General features: G+C 44.4%; 1 protein-coding gene across 1 annotated transcript; it reads right to left on the reverse strand.

Moving 5' to 3' along the window:
- Positions 1–308: 308 nt before the first annotated feature.
- Positions 309–13,577, reverse strand: LOC138267796 (uncharacterized). Its single transcript, XM_069217002.1, has 8 exons — positions 13,345–13,577; positions 11,597–11,662; positions 10,273–10,344; positions 9,782–9,906; positions 9,029–9,101; positions 7,818–7,983; positions 6,799–6,996; positions 309–554 (listed from the first exon to the last, which is right to left on the reverse strand). Exons 1-8 carry the CDS (start codon positions 13,357–13,359, stop codon positions 397–399), a joined length of 873 nt encoding a protein of 290 aa, XP_069073103.1. The 5' UTR covers positions 13,360–13,577; the 3' UTR covers positions 309–396.
- Between the last annotated feature and the right edge of the window lie 6,352 nt (positions 13,578–19,929).

Consider the following 19,929-nt stretch of genomic DNA (forward strand, 5'->3'; position numbering starts at 1 on the left):
CACTGCATCGCTGCTGGCAGTTTTGGATGAGAGGGACTCTAGATCTAGGGGGTGTTAATGTTGTTCTGAAGGGATCCAAATGGCCCTTAAAGAGTTAAGTGTGTTGAATCCAATATGTATCCTGGCAATTTGTTTTTCCAGGAGTTTTAACACATTTACAACCCAGCCGGCAAGAGAACTACTGGATATGTTGATACCCATTTGAATTTTGCTATTGAGTAACTTGGTTATCCAAACCCTAAAGGTGGTGGACTTGGCACCTATGACCTAATTAGAAATAAAACAAAATGCATACACATTCTTGAAAAGTATCCTTTATTAAGAAAGCACAAAATGTGGTGTATAGAGAAGATGTTCAGGTTCTAGGACTTCTCCGCAAAGGCTTAAGATCTCCAGCTACAACTGAGGACTTGAGGTCCCATGTCTGTTGTAGTAGAAGCTCCGGTCCACGTCCTTCTCATCCGGTTCCGCAGGTGTGCTAAGGAGATTCTCTCTCTTGAGGTCTCGGAGCGCCTGGAAGTGGACCGAGGTGAGGTGGCCCATCTCCTCCCACACTGCAGACAACATAGACATGTAGTGAGAAACAGGGCCAAGGGAAGACAGCAAAAGGGAGGGATATACAGAAAGGGGGGGAAGGGGGGGGAAGGGGGGACAGGGGAAGAGAAGGGGGGGGAGGGCAAGGGGGGGGGGGGAGGGGAAGGGGGGGGGGGAGGAGGAGGGGGAGGAGGGGGAGGCACAAAGGAACGTAAACAGGGAAAGGCATTTTAAGCAAGCAAGCCTCTGGCCTGCCAGCAGTACTGAGGCAATAGTAGGCCTGTCTTAGATGAACTTGGCTATTGTACTGCCACAGCTCATGCAGCTGGTTTCATTCTGCTGGACCTGTCGGGAGCATTCAACACGGTCGTTCATGAGATTCTTGTAGACTGACTCCAAGGTTTTGGAATACATAGTACCATATTAGCCCAGCTTTATGATTTTACTGACAGTGAAAGTCAGAAGGCTATGCTGCTTCTTCTGTCGTCAGCACAGGAGCACACACAGGGCAAACCCCAGGTGCCACTTGGTCTCTTTAATATCTTCTTCCTCTTGCAAGGAAATGGGGTTCCCTATATGCTGTGGTTGTGAGACCTCACTGTGTAATAAAGTACCAGCCCTTCTTAGGACTAGGTAGGCTTCCTAAGTCAAACATTAGCTCAACCCTGGGTAGCAGGGGCTTCGAGCAGTCAGGCTTCACAAAGGAACACGTGTAAAGAGGTTAAACTGCACAAGAACAATTGAAAAAGAAACACAACTCTCAAGAACTCTGAAAACAATTTATAAATATAGGTGATATTTGTTTGGTGGATTTTTTTGTTTTGGTGTTGATATATTCAAACGGTTCCAGTGTCAGTGGTCCCTTGCCACTGACTTCTATGGAGTGGTCCTGATGCAGGGGTTAGAGGATGCTGAAGCTGCTGTGCGGTTGAAGGGGTCATCTTGGGGCTACTCCTAGGGCCACTGACCAGGTGAGGCAACTTTGGCCACAAAGATCAATATCCCTTGAAGTCTTCTTCGGTCCAGCAAAAGTCCAGTCACCACTGGACTAATGGTCATCAGGCACAACACAAACAAGGATTTCCTTCTTTTGGTGATAACTCTCCTTCTGGGGGACCAAACTGCACTCAAATGACTCTCTCAGATCCAGCAGACTCTGCGACCCAGTGCTTAAAAGTTGCACCAAGTTCCCAGGTTGGACTGGGATGAGGAGCAACGATTTGGTGACCTGGTCTACAAAGTCACCCAGGCAGGCTTCCTCAGCTTTTTTGGCCATGTTCTGTGAACAGTAAGTCAGTCAACTGACTCTTGAAGTCTATGCTTCTGGCTGGGCTCGGGGGATGATAAGCACGTCACCACAGGCACAGCCCTATCCTCAGTAGCACAAGGAGCAGCAGGTATAGTCCAACTTCAGTGCTGGTTCCAAGGTCAGCAGGGCAGTCTTATCGGTCCTCTTTTTCCAGTCCAAACAAGATCTGAGTTCTGGGAGCCCAGAGTGCCTCTTTTATGTCCAGAAAGTGCCCTTCACAGAGAGCTTGGTCACAAGCCAATGGGCTGCTTGATCCCCTGCTGCCGAATGACAGCTTCCTGTGAATTGTGGCATCTAGATATCGCAGAGTGATCTATTCTGCCCACTTCTAAGATGCAAGAAACAGTTTGGCCAGTGTTTCCCCTCTTTCTGTCCCCAACACCAGACAAAAAAGCAGCCACTCAAGTGTGTTCACCATTTGTCCTTCAAAGGCAGCTTCCCCTTTGAAACTAATCTTTTGGGTTAACACCCCATGTGGCTTCTTTCCAGTAGAAGGTAACTCCTCCAGCGGCAGGCCTCTATTGTTACCTGTCCTTGGAGCCATTTACCCGTCTCCCCAGGTGGGCAGAAGGCTGTCTCATAGCCAGCATCTGCAAATGGCCACTGGTAAACTTGGGCAACAGAGTGACACTTTCTTAAAATTGCATGTAGTAACAAGTTACATTTATTTCGACTTGGGCATCAAGCCTTAATGTAACAAGATGTTTGATACCTTGAAGAACCAACTTTAGTAGTCCCATTCCGAAGTTAGCACAGCTGAGTTGCCAGTGTGTAACCCCGTAATGGCTAAAGAGGCTCTTAGCCCCTCTCATAGTAAAAACAATAGTTGAAGTTTTTATTCCCAATACATTGCACCCTGCCTCAGGACTTGATAGGCGTGCTGTAGGGGTGAGAGTCGAGTTAGCAGTTTTATATTTCTCCATCAGCCTGCTGTGGCAGGCTGGGAGACATGTTTTACCTTTTCCCTCCCAGGGTGGCACAACAAGGGCTGCAGTTGCTGACGGACACTCTGGGTACTCCTGGTAACATATACCAGGAACCTATAAGTAAGCAAGCTTATGCCAACTGGGTATTGGCCAATCAGACATAGAGGTTAGGCAAGGCTGACTTTAGCGCTGGTGGTGCCTGGTGCTACAGTCTTTTTTTGTGGCACCATCCATTGCCCACCTCCTCCACAAATTCCCACACTACTACTCTCCGACAGCGCCCCCTCACCTCTCCCTAGCCCCTCTGACGTACATTTCATTTTTTTTAAGCACTACTCATAGTTCAATACCACAGTTTTGTGATCTTCATGATACATGTTCTTTGCAGCAGGCACATTATCCCTCTGTGATACTTTGTGTCAAAACTGCCACTAGACAAAACTCTGAACTCTCACCAGCTGTAATAATAATAACTATAGTTATCCTGACATTTTTATTGTTGCCTGAAAACTCCTGGACGCACAAGGAAGGTACTTCTAAACTCATAAGTTACTTTGAAACATAGCGCCCGCACCAAAGTCAGCGCCAGGTGCGGTTGCACTGGGCACACTGCCCTAAAGCCAGCCCTGAGTCAGGGCACTGGCACGGAGGTTTGGTTATCAGGCTTGAATGCACTCTGAGTCAAAAAACCCAGGAGCGTCTGTCCAAAACTTAGGGGGTGAGCCTACAGAAGAGCCGTTTCCTTACACTTCTCTACTTCAATCCTTTGGGTTTACTTTATGTGTATGCAGACGGTACTCAAGTGATCTTACTAGTAACGCAGGAACTACTGCAGCTAACCTCAACCAATGTTTGATTTGAACCCAAGTCTGGATGGTCTAAAACGACCTAAAACTGAATGGAGATAAGGCTGAGATTTTACTTTCCTATGCCTCACATCCCTTTTTCCGGAACCTCGTCTTCTGACCAGAAGTTCGAGGTGAGCGCCCTACACCAAGGCCTGCCTTAGAAATCCCGGGGTCAAATTTGACACACAGCTTACATTTGCACCTCAAAGTAGTGGTAAGCTCATGTTTTTAACAGTTAGGTGTTCTGACAGGATTCTGAACCTTTTCTCTTTCTCACACAAGGTTCAGATAAGGAATGCTTTTATCTGCTCATGGTTGGACTGCTGGACCATCCTTGATCTCATCTCTGTTCTCTACAACTAATGTAAAATGCTGCTGCCAGGATGGCCCTAGGCCTAACACAGTGGGGACCTGTGACACATGGTCTCTTTTCATCGCCCTGGTTCCCTATTTGGGAGAGGATGTTTTTTAATCTATGTGCTTAGTGCATAAACTCTGCCAGGTAAGGCCAGTTCTCCTCTCACATGATGTGTTAGGTCATGTTACCCATCACGGATGCTTGGACCACAGCACCAGTATTCCACCAGGCTCTCAGGGCCAGGGGAGCCAGATTGGGTGGTCGGTCTTTTCAGTGGCAGGACCAACCCACAGGAATCTCCCTTCTTTGTCCCTGCACAAGGAGACCAAACTACTGAAGTTTCGGAAAGCATTCACAATCTTGCTGTGTCCGTCCAAGAGCAACTTCAAACCTAAGAGGTATTATACCATCTCAGTGCCGCCTCGGCAGGAGAACGCTTAATAAGAATCAATAAATAAGCTGACAAAATCTGAGTGAAAAGGGTGTTGGAGGCAGCGCTTAATTTGTAAAAAAAAAAAAAAAAAAACTAAAGTGGCAAAACTGTGGTCAGGAGCCACTGCATCTTGCACCCCCCCAATGGCCCTGCTATGGTGCCAAAGATAGCAACAGCACAACTAATACCATCCGACTCCTAAAAGTTTGACAATTACAACTATTCCAGGCCCCCAAAGTTACAAAACATGGCTTAGGCGGCAGGTAATAGTTTTTAGAGTATATTGAATTAATAATTAACTGTTATTGTGCTAATCTCAAACTTAGGCAAACAGCGCCACCATGTGGCGGAACATCAAAATTGCCAATTTAGGTACTGGTTAGAGGAAAGTAAAAGACAAGTCCAATGAGAAGACATTGTGTGGACAGGAAAGCTGAGAAAACAATATAATAGGTGGGCTTTTGGTTTTGTGGTATTTAGACCTTTCGAACTGTATATATTCAGATTTGTTTCCTAATTTTATCTGCATTTATCCATATTTATTTTATGCTTTATGAAAAAATGTAGGGGTAACTAGCGTTTTCCACGTTTATTTCGCAACTAAAGGTGTACACACACCTGTTTGTCTAATGGGATTTACTGCAATATGAGGACATTTATAATAAATCACTCACATGAAAATACCACGACTGCAGCAGAATCAGGTGGTAACCTGCAGTTCTATAATGTTTCATTAGGAAACCTCCTCCTACTCCTCTGTAAACCTCCCCCTGACAGTCTGCACAACCACTGGCCAGCAGCCATTGACAGCACTGAGAATCACTAAAAGGAAGACCTATTTTCAATTCATTTTTTGTGTTAAAAAAATATAGGCAATGAAATATATAATATAGTTCTATCTGTATTTATCAGCACAAATAAACAAAAAGGGAAAACCTTGAGCCTTAGTGATAAGTAAATAATGAGATGAGCGCAAGAGATGCTGGAGAGGCCTGGGTAGGGTGCAGAATTGGGTAGAAGGGAGGTGAGAAGGCAATAGAAAGTAGGACAAAGAGCAAAACCAGATATTGATAGGAGAACAGAGAAGGGGGAAGATGAGGATTGGAGGCAAAGAGGGAAAAGAAAAACATTTTAAAGAAGGGAAAAAGGGCAATGGCGAGTAAAAAAGGAAATAAGAGGAGGGAAAGAGGGAAAGAAAGAAAGAGAAGGGGCAAGGGGGAGGTGATGTGAACAGATGGGTATCATATAAGAGGGCTTTCAAGGAGAGAAGAAAATGGGAGGGAAAGACATAGAAAAGAATACATGAAAAAGAAAAAAGAAGTGAGAAAGGAAAATAGAAAGCTAAAATAAGTGGTAAAGGGGATAGGTAGATGATACTATATAACAGGTTAAACTTTTGCCTCCAATACCAAATTTAATATAACAAGTATTGACATGAGCCAGTGCCGCTGGTGTTGGCTCTCACCCTTTTGGTTTGGTCTATGCTTGTTTTGTTTTGTAAAAGTTTATTGTTATGGATCTGCCAGGCCTTGCCAAAATAAAAATAAATATCCTTGGCTTAAAGCTAAATAATTTTGGCCCCAAAAAGCACACATTACCAGGGTAGTTCCCAGGTAGTGAAGAGAACTACTTTGTGTGAGGATATATTCCTTTTAAAAGAGCAGAATGCCATCACTCACAGTAAAGTTAGCCAATGGCAGAAGGAGGATGAACCACTGCCCATGCTATAGTGAGTGGAAGAAAAATGTGAATGATGCAACAATAGACCAATGGAGGAAGAGGTTGGTTAAAAGCCCCTGTTAGTAGGAAAATATAATTTTATTAAATTCAAAAGCACTAGTCAAACGCCAGACTTAAAAATGTGATACTACCATATATATTAATAAATTAGTAATTACCTCTGCAGATATTTATGAAAGTAATGAAGGCAGAGCTTTTTCACCTGTGCAACTCTCTTTAGTAACTCTCATGAAGGAAGAGGACCTTTCTTTCTTTTGTGAAAGAGAAGGAAAAGAGAAGAGAAAAAAAACAAAGAACTAAAGCTACTAGAAAATAGGAGAGATGGGGAAGAAGAGTGGAAAGATTTAGGGGACAATAAAAGGGACGGAGAGGATTAGCTGGAGAAATATCGACAAAATACCTTTTATATTAATGACTAAGGATGGGAGCTTGCGATACAAAGGCAGATGAGAGAACAAATTGGTTAATAATGATACAAAATATAAAGTGTGACAACAATAATTTAGATAATGACCACTACAAACTGATCCCTCTCGGAGTTTTAGCAATAGGTGTCATTATTCAACTCAATCACAGTGATAAACATCAGAAGTATACCAAACTGTATTGCCAGATATGACATAAGGAATGAGCAACTGGGAAAGACTGACCGTATTTGCAGGGTTCAGCATCATGGTTGCCATGAAGGAGGATCCTTCGCAGGACATGAAGCATTGCCCCGGAGGCAAGGTACCGCTCTGCCAGGGGGAGTGAGCTCAGGTAAGTCAGGTCGACGGAGAGGGGGTTCTGAGGTGGGGGCCAAGTGCAGAGAGTAACCACTTCGGACACCACGTCCCACAGCCTTACATCTGCGAAGGAGAAGGTATGGTCAGTTTTGAGCTTTCATGATCCCTTGGCACTATCCTCCCAATGCTGCTTGAGAAAAACACTACCCTACACTCCATTTTATCCACCCTGCATCTGTGATCTCTGCTTGCTCATCAAATGTGTCATCAGTACCTTCAATCAGAACACTGCACTCAAAGGCCTTCAAGTGCAGACTGGGGTCCGAGATGACGGTGGTGTGGGAGGAAGCACCATATCGAAACTCCCACAATGCCTAGCACTCATTGGCCTATACCAGAAGCTACCCTACCTAGACTTCCAGTGGAGCAGAATAGAGCTGTACTAGAACACCTGCCTAAAGGTCTACTCAAGGCCCATGGACTCCGAGGCACAGGGGTGCAGGGTGGCCACCTAAAATTGTGTGTGACCTTCGGAAGGATGCACCCTTTGAGTTGGAAGAGAGAGTGGAGACGCATGTGGTCCTGGATGCCTCTTCTCCGTGCAGAGTCGCCCAGTTTGGAGTCAACCTACCTGGACAGAGGGCCATGCAAAACCCCAGAGGGCATTCGAGAATGGAGAGTGGCTTAACAGGCTTTTAATGCTGTCATGACATGGAGGTGCATTGGCATTAGGGTTAATTTAAAGAGGTCGGGGTCCAGGGTGAGGTGCAATGTGAAGATGAGCTCCCGAAGGCAGAGCAAGACCATGAATCCAACCCGACTAGGTAGGGCAGTACATCATAACAGCTTTAAAAGGGAAATGTACCACGATTGCCATAAACATAGCAGAGATGGTGCTTTTCAGACTCTAGAAAACTACCTACTGTGAGGGGAACAAGACGTACCTCTTCTGCTCCAATCACTTGTTGTCCCAAGCTTCAGCGGCACATCTTGCGTCAGGGCACCAGTGTAACCTCTGTTGATGAGGTGTCTTGGACTGGATCTGAGCCAGACATAGGGACGTCCATACTTGGCATAAGCAGCCAACAAGAACAAGGTGCAGTTTTCTTCCTGTTGAAGACAACACACCCAGTTACCGCCAAACCCCTTAAACTAAACCTCAGGATGTATTTCTGCATGATGTCACAACTCAAGAGCTTCAGGTACTGCTCACATACGGAGTATTGATTCTGGTAACAGCAAGAAAGGATATTACTTGGAAGTGGAAGGAGAGAATAAAGCAAAGCAAAGACTGGAAAGGTGAAGAACTGTGGACTATCCAAAGGGCCACCAAAGTGACACCATCTTTGATCTTAAAAAACGTTTTACTGGTCCAGAATACAAACAGCCAAAATCTCTATACTCTGAAACCCTGGACTGAGAGTTATGAAATTATATATATCATGCTAGTAGGGTGCTTCTCAGAGATGCAGGGCAAGGAGAGGTTGAGTGGAAGTCTGGATAATGGAAGGAAGTTAAGAAAGTGGTCACACATGAACATGTCTACTGCGCTGTGCAATGTCACGTTAGGATCTCTTTCATAATGTCTGGCATAAATAATTTTACTATCCCTCTGTCGTAATCTATCATGATCAGGTGGACAGAGATATTTGAATTTGCAAAGTCAAACAATCAGGATCAAGGCTTTGATGATTTTTAAATGGTCTTGAAAACTAATTGACATTGCAAACGAACCCCCATCTGTACCCAATGAGATAGAAGGCAGTGCCCTAAAGTGCCAGTAAGAAAAGGGTTACACATTTTACAATGACCCATTGTGGCCTCCTAGCAATGGGAGTGATGGGCCCAAAAAGTGATTTTGGTATGGGCATTACCAGACTTGCAATAGCGCAGCCCTCCTCCTGGTCTGATTGCATCAAAGTCATCAACTCAAAGTGATCAAAGAAGACAACACAACAATTACCTCTTTGTCATTCCTAACACTTTACATGTAAAGGCAGCATTGCAGACCAGCCAATGGCCTTTTCTATAAAGCAGAATACACACCAACAGTTCACTTTGGTGGGAGTTTGCCTTACATGTACCCGTTAGAAAGGGTGGTTTTGTTGCTTGCGCATCCCTACCACGGTCCAGCTCTTGCAAGCGACATACTCACCGGAACAGCAACTTCATTCTCACAAGGGGAAGCAGGTGGAATGATATCTGCAGGTTCCTCTGCGCCCGACAACCTATAAAAACACACAATTATTCACCATCCTGGGACATAGGGCAGTCGGGAGCAGGAGATGACCCTATGCATGTTGGCTGGTTTTCTCCATCTGAAACCTTCCGCAGTATCCCCGCTTCAAAGTTACATTCTCGACCAACACTCTAATATGGAAAAGACCCTCGCTCTGCAAAAACTAGGCATGAGTAACTCCTCACTGTCAGCAGAGAGATTCCAAGGGCTGTAGTTTGCAACTTTATCCATTCACATTTTAAACTGAGGACAATCTGGACAAATGCCTACCAGAAATCCTGGATGAGTCCCCAAAAATGAATCTACATTTTAAAACCATGAGCCGCTGCTAACATTTTGAATTGCATTCAAACTTGACCCTGTTCCAACAATCCCTTAGTGTATGTTTTTACAAAGAGCTGCTTTTGGGAAGTTGTATAAACTACCAAAGTGATTTCTATGTGCAATAACTGATGATATTTGTGGATCTGAGTGTTAATTTCTAAAAAGTCAAAATTGGACAGATAGAAGCCCCATTCTGAGGCCCAGCTCCTGGCACAGGTTGATATTTTACCTCAGTAGTATTTTGAAGCAGAACCAGGTTTCCCATTTTTTTTACCTACCTTCTGGCTGAAGAGGTTGCCTCAGTCCCTGTAAGGCTGCAGATTGAAGACACACTGGTTTTCTCACCTGTCGGGAGTATCCTGGAACAGCAGGGAAGAGTCTGGGCTCCCAAGTGTCTCCCCAACACTTGCGCTGCTGGATAGACTCTCAGACAAGCTGACAGACTCCAGGCTCTGCAGAGAGCAGCATGCCTGCAGGAAGTTATGGAAAGCAGTGGTTGATATCAACTAGGAAACTCAGAACTTACAAACCAGAAACTCTGTTCCTAGTCTAAGGACATTAACTGAAAACTTCTATCAGGGGCTGACTTTAGTCTCAGGAACCTCAGAAAGAAGGCTTTGCTTTAGGGCCTGTTTACAACTCATCTGTAAGAGTTACTTGCTAGTTCCTAGGAGAGTCTCTGCCCCCTTGTTTCATGCTTGGGCAGTTGTATGTGATATGGTTTTCACTGTTTAAAGAATATAGGGCGAATAAACCATCTTTAAATAGCCAGATTGTGGATGGCTGTACATGAAAGGACAAGCAAAGCAATATTATCAGGTAGATAATGCACTCACCGCATCTTCATTTACCACAACTAGTAGGAGCTCCTCCCTTCCCCGCAAACGAGGCCGGAAATATCTGAAGCCCTAGAAAACAGAAACAAGGAACCATGAGGACGACTTCACGGAGGCACCCAAAGTGTAGCAGAACCTCCCAAAACTTGATTTGATGTGTTTTACTGCGCTTTCTAGCGTGTTACGTGGGATCCCGAATTGCTTTGCAGAACCTCCCAAGATGTATGTTACAGAGCGTCCCAAGTGTGCTGCGGAGCAGCCGGAGATTACACACCCAATGTGTGTTACGGATCCTTTTGAGATGTTATGAAACCTCTAGAGATGCATTACGGAGACTCCCAAGATGTGTGGAAAACCTTCAGATCTGCATTACAGAGCCTCCCAAAATATGTAATAAAACCATTAGGGATGCATTACAGAGCCTTCCAAGATGAGTTATGAATCCTTCAGAGATGCATTACAGAGACTCCCAAAATGTGTAATGAAACCTCTACAGACCCATTACAGAGCCTCCCAAGATGTGTTATGAAACCTTCAGAGATACATTTTGGGATCCTCTGTAATGCGTCATAAAACTCTACAGATTCATTACAGAGCCTCCCAAGATGTTATGAAACCTTCAGAGATGCATTACAGAGGATCCCAAAATGTGTCATAAAACCTCTACAGATTCATTACAGAGCCTCCCAATATGTTATGAAACCTTCAAAGATGCATTACAGACTCCCAAAATGTCTTATGAAACCTCCAGAGACTCCCCAAGATGTGTTATGAAACCTTAAGAGATGTGTTACAGAGACCCTCAAGATGTGTTACGAAACCTTCAGAAATTATTACAAAGTCTCACAAAATGTTATGAAACTCAAGTCATTATAGAACCTCCTAAAATGTGTTACGAAACCTTCAGAGATGCATTAGAGACTCCCCAGCTGTGTTATGAAGCCTCCAGAGAGGCATTACAGAGACTCCCAAGATGTGTTATGAAACCTCCAGAGATGTATTACAGAGACTCCCAAGATGTGTTATGAAACCTCCAGAGATGTATTACAGATACTCCCCAAGATGTGTTACAGAACCTCCCGAGATAGGTAATTGAACATTGTGAAACATGAATTATAGATACCAATAGTCTATATTGGAAAGCTTCAAATGGAAGCCTGCTGAAGGACACCATAAATCCCTCATTATGTAAAATGTTCTGCCGAAACTTGAGACCAAGAGTAGGTCGTTACTCTGAAGAAATCAGAAGCGCACTACAAAAAGTACTAAGTATGTGCACCAGACAAACTGTTAGTTACTTTTGATTGTAAGTGGGGATCCTTACCTGGAGCGAGCCAAACAGGGCCAGGTCTGACAGGAACTGACGCAACTTCCGGCCATCGTCTTCTTCCTGTAGGATGAAGCATTGGAAAGACGTTTCAAAAGACAAGTCTCTCTATGCAGCACCCAAGAGTGTTCTGCCACCAGCTAACAATATTTTAAGGCTTGTGTGCATTAAATACATGATTGCGATATATTCCACCTAAATCACAAACAGAAGTTAGAGTATTGGCTAGTGGTTTAGGACAGGTACAGTGTGGCCAAACATTTGTGTCAGTGAACAACCCTCGTCCTTCACAGTAAATAAATCTACTGCCCCTTGGGGTTATTGGGCCCATCATCATGGGATGAGCAGCCGTTTACCCTGAGGAAAAGGATCTCTTTTTCTCACCTATGCAATAAAGTGCACCGCCATACATGGATTACACATTCGAAGTTCACCTTCCCAAATGACGCAAAGGTAACAACATTCATAAAGCAAAGGCATCAATGGCCCCAGAGCACCTGCTCCTCCTTGGCCACCGATGCGTACAGACCAGTGGAGACTCCCTATATTAAAATAGAGGTAGAGGCTTCCAATACTTAATGGCTACCTCATTTTATGGCCAATGCTCCCTGCCCTACCATGTCAGTTGTCTAATCATCACAACTTGGCATCCATTGGAGGGACTCAAACAGTCCTGGATTGTTGCATCAGATCAGTGGCCGCGATCACCCATCCAGTGATCTGGTGGATCACGCAATCATGAAATTTCACAACAGGCCTTTGGGGTTATTTACTCTTCCAGTGGCACCAAACAGACCACTGATGCCCAGATTCCTCTCCGGTTCAAGCCCACATGCACAATCGATATAACTTTCTCCTCAACTAACCACAGAGTAAGCGACCAGCATTACCCCTAAGTAGCAGTCATTGCCCCCTCCACCCCCCAGAGTACCGGCCAGCGTGACCCCGAGAGAACTGGTCTGCATTACCCTCACAGTAGCGGTCAGAGGGGTACCGGAAGCTTTAACCCCACCGTACAGGTCAGAGTTATCCAAAGAATGCCGGTCAGCATCCTCTCCAGGTTAGTTGATCTTCCTCATCCCCCGGTTTAGTAGTCAGCATCATCCCCAGAGTACCACGTAGAGTTGCAGATTTCGTGTGTGTGTGTTACCACCAGCCATTCCCACCGAGGGATGAACGTGAACACGCACCGCTTGAATGGGAAATCGAATGACAGTAAGAGTTCCTTGCATCAGTGTAGGTCTGCAGCCGTGACCTTGACGTTCATTCACCCCAGGCTTCTGAGCATCTGAAATACACTTGTACTTAAAAAGGCCCCCCTCACTCCAAACCGGCAACCCGGGGATCTGAGCTGGAGACCCCTCAGTACAGACTTTACAGCAGGCCTTACGGAGGCCCTGCAGAGCAGGGTCCAGGTCAGAATGTTTACTTATCCATGTCGTGCATTTACATACACTGAATTATGCATAATCTTTGGTCATCCTGAAAGCAGGCCCTCGTGGATTTACGTTGGACAGCCATATTTTATAGGGTAGAATATTGACGGCAGATATGGTCAGTGACTGACTTTTCGACCCCGGCTCTCTTGCCCGCATGCATTGTGCGAGCGTCGGCACATATCGCTTTCTTTGTACCTCATTTCCGTGACTGAATGAATTCAGACGTTCTACAGAGGCTCGACAGTCAGAGAGGCTAAAACACCACTTTAAATTAATGCCATATTTTACACACCATCAAGGACTTACCCCACACACATTCATCCCTTCAAGGCCGACAACCCAAGCACCGGAACTACAATGCAGGCAAGAGAAACGTCAGCCAAAGCAGTCACAGCCATTCCAACCCGACCATAGACCTTAAATCATCGAGGGATCCTGCCCAAACGCACGATTGGGCCACCGGCACCGCGTCCATCCAATCCCCGCCTCCAACACGGCCTGCAGAGAGGACCAGTGCCGCGGCAGACATCGCTTCTCCTGGGTACCAGCCGTTGCCATGGTAACAGATGAAGCAGCATCTCATGCGGAAGACCATAGAAGCTACACTACAATGGCCAATCAGAGTAATGCAGTGACTACGCCTTGGTGCAATAATCTGCCAAGTGCCTGGACGGTCACACTGGAGAAAGAAATGTGCCAACAGTTTATCCCAATTGACGCCTCCATTTATATGGCATTTAAATATGGTTATTCTTATTTCGGAGGCATATTTGCACCACTGGCTCACATTTATTTACTTTTTGCAGTGTGCAAAACATTTTTTTATAATCAAGGCGCTCATATTTATCTAGTGAGCAAACCTCCCCAGTCAAGTATAGAACGATTCTGCGCTCATTCGCGCCAGTAAAAAGTCACTTCCTTTTTCAGTCTGCAGGAGAAACAAACTGAACTTGTTGTAATCCGGCAACCGCAGCGCCCATCGATCTTTACTTGCACTTCTGAGACACGGGGGATGTGGGCACCGTCAAACCAGCGCCTGGAAGTCAGTGCTCCTAAAAGTAACCAAAAAAGTTACTTCTGAGTGGTTAGATCATTCCTTTCAGTTTTGTGAAAAACTGAAATGTGCGTTACTATATGCTGAATTTTAGGTCTCACCTACCAAATAGCGCTAGGTTTGAAAAGACTGTGTGGGCTTACCAAGCACTTAAAACCTGCCCACTGCTTCCCATTGGCTGCTCTACTGTCACTCTCGTTTGCTTGCTCCCTATTGGGCTTTCCTTGTCCAGCCCATCTTGTGGGTGTCCTGCCTCAGAAGCGTAGCCTCTCTGCCATCCTTTGGCTTCACTGACTTGTATCTTTTAATTTCAATTTTAGCAAACTATTTTCTTCTTTTGCTTGAGCACTCCACGAGAGTGCATGAGTTTTCATGTGTTTCTCCTGCCCTAAACATCCACCCCTAACCTCCCCATGTTGTAAGCTCTTGTGAGGCGCCCCCCACACACACACTTTTTGCTTATGCTGTACAACATTGCCAAAAAGCATTGGCAAAGCAAATTAGTTTGAAGGCTAGACTTATTGACTTTGCCAGTGCTTGTTATCAATGGGTATGGCCAATGGCAGGCTTTGGGTAGGTAAACAAGTGAATCCATTTACCAAGTTATTTGCATGTGCATGTTGACATTACGCTCCTAAAAAAGGCGATTTATGAATGTAAAGCGATGTGAAATACTTAAGGTGGTTTAAAAATTGCAGTAAGATTTAGTAGCAGATTGTGTTTTCGGAAGAGTGAGGGGGCTAGGCACCCCAAGGTGAATGCAGTGTGAGCTTAAGCAAACACACACATTTGCACTTTTATGAGTGCTAAACCTCCCTATATGTCGCCACATGCCTACACCTCAAAATTCAGAAACTTTATGGAGCACTTTCAAAAACCTGGGAACTGTTGCAGGGCCTGGAATATCCTTGCAAACTTTTGTCACTTTCTCTAAAAGTCATAAATTTGCACTCATCCACAGGCCTAAACTTTGGTGCAAACCAACTTTCTATGTGAATCAAAGTGCTTGGATGCGTGCTACAGACACCAGTTTGTCATGGAACTCTGCTCCAGCTTACACATGTCCTACTCATGGGACCTGTGTGGTCTGAGAAAGGCATCTGTCATCATAGGACACGGTTACATTTTCTGTTCAGCCCCCAACACCCGTACAGAGCTAAATAAACAAAATCCCACTGGGATTTCAGGAGTACAAAATTGTAGTTCCACAACACAACACATGCCTTATACATCCTACATTTCCGATTGGCCACATAAATAATCAGGACTTTTGTAATGCCTTTCATCGCAATATCACCATTTTCACTATCTGTCCATAAGAAAAAGTGATAGGTACTTTTCCCTCACAACTGTCCATTATAAGACGTTTTTCTTTGAAAACACTCTCCGGAGACAAAGCAAGCCTATTTGTAGAGAAATTACACAAGCTACAGTAGCCCAGTTCAAAGAATCTACGACAAATTACCATTTGTGATATACATGACCAGTTACTAGGCTTGTGTATAATTTAGGTTTTCATGTCTCGCCTAGGCAGCGCATGTGCTGCCTTTTCAAGACATGTATCTACTCTGTAGGCTTTTTTCACGCCCATTGCTTTTCTTTCATTCCTTCATGTGCCTTTCTAAATTCTTTTTTCATTGGTGAAACGTTGCAGTTTGTCCTGCCTTTGGGCGTGTTTCTCACTTCCATGGCTACTGCCCCCATTACATGTCCCCCCTACTCTTGTGCTTAATAGTTTAATGGCACACGCTTTTTGAACTAGTCCTGTGCCATTGAAAGGACACGTTCCCCGAACCTCTATGCATGCACCCACATGAAGTTCAACCATTGCAAGTATGGATCAGCATTTGTAATTTTGTTTCTGGTCCCTATTTTGTTTCAGTTCACCATTGTTTAATTTTATTTGTTCCGATCTGCATATTTTTTTTTTAAAATAATTTTTTCTGATCAGCATGGTTTTTGAGGCATGGGAGAGCCGATGCAGAGACCCAACTCCTATTCAAGTCCTAAAGTGGGCAGCTCTATGTTTTGCCACACCCTCTCAGAACACAAACTTGTTATGGCTTTCAGTGTTTAGACACCATACACTACTCAACAGCCAATAGGCATGTCCCAATTCTGTGGAGCACACATGGGTTGGCTGTAGAGACTCCGTGCTCTAATCCTAAACCACCCAACACATTAAGAGCCTCAAGCTCTTCTTTAACAACTAGCATCTGTTCAGCCATTGGAATGGCTCCAACAGCTGTGTGACCTGGAAGTTGACAGTACGAGCACTCTCACATTACAGATGTGATTGATTACCCTGATAACGTGCTGCATGGCTAAACACTTATAAGGTCCAAAAAAGCAAGACCTATTTGCTATGCCAATGGTGGTTTCAAGTGAGACGTGTTACAGAGTAGAGTTGGCTTTTCTCAAGGGATGGACAGACGGAGGGGACTGGCTCCGATGGCAGTTGAGTTTTCCTGAAGACATTTCATCCCAAGCCTGGGATGGACTAAAACCCTGTGAGCCACGTCGCCAGGCTACACAGGGCATCCGGTTGGTGGAAGTTGATCCTGCATTAAGGCTCTGGAGATATGGTAGCTTGAAGACACAGAATGACTAACTGGTTTTCTAGGTGGCGTGTTGCACCATCACCATAACTTCTAAACAAGATTGAACCATTCGCAAGCTATGGCCCCCTACAATATGGTAACCATCCTACGCCCATCTCACCATTGGCACAAAGACCTAGTTAAAACTAACTCTGGGATCATTTGGAGCTGTAACTTTCCCCTCTTCTACTGTGTTTCACCCCCATTTCCTGACCACCTTTCACACACTTTTCTGGAAGTCCTTGTGCTCACATCGAGTTCTGCACCAATCTGGCAGTTCTTTATTCAGGAACAAAATGAAGGCCCTTTTTATGGGCGTGCACATAGATCTGTGCTTCGATGGTGGAGATGCTCCAAGGACCCATGGCAGCACGGCAGAAGAGCAAGAGGATTACTTTACAGCGAGTGCCAAACTTTTGGGATCACAATGGTCTCAGCAGCCATCTTGAAGCTACCCAAGTAAAAATCGGGCCATGCCCATCACCACAGTCAACGTTATTCTTGCTAACTGCGGGGGCAGTTGTAACAGGCTCCTGTGGCCCCGTCAGTGCAGTGGGGGCCAAATGACTGAGAGGGACTACCCCCAACACACCCCCACACCCAACCCTTCAGGGGGCCCATTTAGCCCAAGGCTAAGAAATATCTGAAATATTGGAGGATTCTTATCACATTTTGCAGGAGGGTCCATCATTTTGCATTATGCCATTGGCAGATGCTACATGCAGTTGGGTTCGTAAGTCTGCTGTGAATGTGGAGAACAAGAATATTTAGAACCAATTGCAATAACATTCAAAACACTATTGTAACTCCAGTAAAAAATGTTTCAGTCGCAAGCGATTAAGTGTAAGAAATATGCCTTTTCCGAGTGGTCTCCCTGGATTTTTTTTTAATCTTTTGCTGGCTTTAGAACTCCGTGCACTTCACCCCTGCTAAGCAGTAGTAAAGTGCCTGGGCTCCCCCTTTAAATATGGCCAAATTGGAATGTTTCTAATAGTATGTTTAACTTGCCTTTAAGTCCTTAGTATACGATTAAGTCTACCCAGATCCTGGAATTTAAGTGTCACCGGTGGACTGCAGCACCTATTTTGCCATCCACTACAGAGGCAGAGCAAACATGGCATCAGGGCTTCTCTGCCTCTAGCAGTGTAAACACTAGAATTCAAAATAAACTCCTTTGACATATCAAAACCTCTCAACTATTAAAAGGAATCCCTAATTAGGCCTTATAGTCCACAAAGCAGGATGTGTTTTATTTAGAAGTAGAACATTTAGAAATGGAATGTTAACATGCTCTTAGTGAATAGTCCTTAAAATATATCCTTCACTGTGACAGGCCTAGGTCTCCTATGTAGAAAACCAGAGTACAGATGAAAATCCAATCACAGGAATGGGACTAACTAGAACATTAAAAAGCTTTAATAGTTATTAAAAATCAAAATAGTGAATACATATTTAATAAAAGTAACATTCAGAAAGTTACCTTTTCCCTGCCTGAAGTTCCTGGATGCCAATTTGCATTTGCTTTCCAACTTCTCCCAGTCAGTGATTCACATTTGCAGAGAAAGGTGTGAAATACCTCCCAGGAGCAAACAATAGGATTTGTTGAATGTGCAGAGATGGCTTCTCTGAATCCCGCAGGATGAAGGAGGTGGGCATCCTGTTTGACACTTGTCAAATCCCGCTAAACGAGTCTGCTGGATTTACATAAACACTTGGGTCAGTCTTCAAAGTAAGGAATCTAGATGCCAAGACAATTTGTGTCTACTGCCTGGCTGCTGAAGGATCCTGCTTTTGTCCGACCGAACGTCTGTCTCTGGGTTTTACATATAAACACTTGAGGTGCTCCTGAAAGGAAGGCAGCAGTATGTCAAGACCGTTCTCGTGTATCCATTAACTGGTTCCTGAAGAACCCTGCTTTTCCTCTGCCAGATGTCCATCTCTGGGTTTATTGTGGGACTCAACTGGATTTTAGTATCCGATGTGGGAGGATAAATGAACTACCATAGTTCACTTCCCACACACACCTGCAGCCAAAGCCCGAGTTCAGTCTGGCCAAAAACATTTGCCGTTTTGAAAAAGCCAAATAAGAGTATGGTTGGCCTAGTTAACTTTTATCCCATTGGTTAGTGTCTGTCTAGGTCTCATTCCCACTCAACAGCTAATTTCAGGCATAAATGTGGCACGTTCAGGCACCCACTTCAGAACACTCCCCGGCCTGACGCAGAAGAGAACTGGTGCTGCTGTTGGAATGAGAGGAGCCTTGAAGGACTGGACCTGCCCCAAAGAATACTCCAAGGGTTGTAAGGCTGACTTCATGTACAAGCTGTAGGCCTATTACAAACAAGATGTCTTTCCTCCAACTGCCCACTGACAACTGGAGCAGGTCTGGACCATCTATCTGCCTGACACCATGCAAGTCTTAAAGAGCCTCCCCCCCCAGGGCTCTTGCAGTGTTTAAGAATACTCCTGTGGTGGGTTGGATGTTAAAAAGACTTAAGTCCGAAGGTATAATCTTTGACCAAGAAGAACCTGGTTCATGCCCACAAACCTCGTTCCATCACGATCTGCATCAGGTTGCATCTAGATCGGTCTACAGCAACCATGTTCATTGGCACTTTGTGCTTCTTGCTAATTTACTTAAAGCTTAAAATGAATCATATCCCTTGGACTCCTTGTTGGATTTTTTTAAATTTCATTTATTGAATTCCATTTGTTTTCTAATTTGATTTTAGATTTTTATTGTTTTGCATTTGGATTCTTTATTTTTTATTTTTTAACTGTTTTGGTACTGCATAAATACTTTATATGTTGCTGTAAATTATGCCTGTCCGCAGTTTGCCATACCTACCAGGATGAAGGGAATTTAGGGACCATTCCCCTGGCGGAAATCAGATGGGTCAAGAACATTAGCTGCACGGAATATGGCAGCCATCATGTAATTTAGCATTTCTTGCACTGGTAAAAGGTCAAAGTATTTCAGAGTTTCTCTTTTTAAATATATTATTGGTGGGATTAAGAATTTTATTAAATACAGGCTCTTCAAGAGGTACCATACCAAGCAGTTTAACATCATCTTCATCTTATGTATTTGAATAGCATTTTAATACTTTCCAATGCTTGGAGGATTCATTTAATAATTTGTGATTTTAATGGTGTAACCGGTTTTGAGATGAATTAGTGTTTGTGCAGAAAGTGTATTCATAGTGTACAATGTGAAAAAGTCTACCATTTACCCAA

This window comes from Pleurodeles waltl, chromosome 12 (genome assembly GCF_031143425.1).
Source record: "Pleurodeles waltl isolate 20211129_DDA chromosome 12, aPleWal1.hap1.20221129, whole genome shotgun sequence".
NCBI lineage: Eukaryota > Metazoa > Chordata > Amphibia > Caudata > Salamandridae > Pleurodeles > Pleurodeles waltl.

Excerpts from the sequence above, each read along its gene's own strand:
- LOC138267796 (XM_069217002.1), bottom strand. Across the intron at positions 9,907-10,272 it reads TTGTGGTAAATGAAGATGCG|GCATGCTGCTCTCTGCAGAG; the intron begins GTGAGTGCATTA and ends AACTTCCTGCAG. Across the intron at positions 6,997-7,817 it reads AAGTGATTGGAGCAGAAGAG|ATGTAAGGCTGTGGGACGTG; the intron begins GTACGTCTTGTT and ends TCTCCTTCGCAG.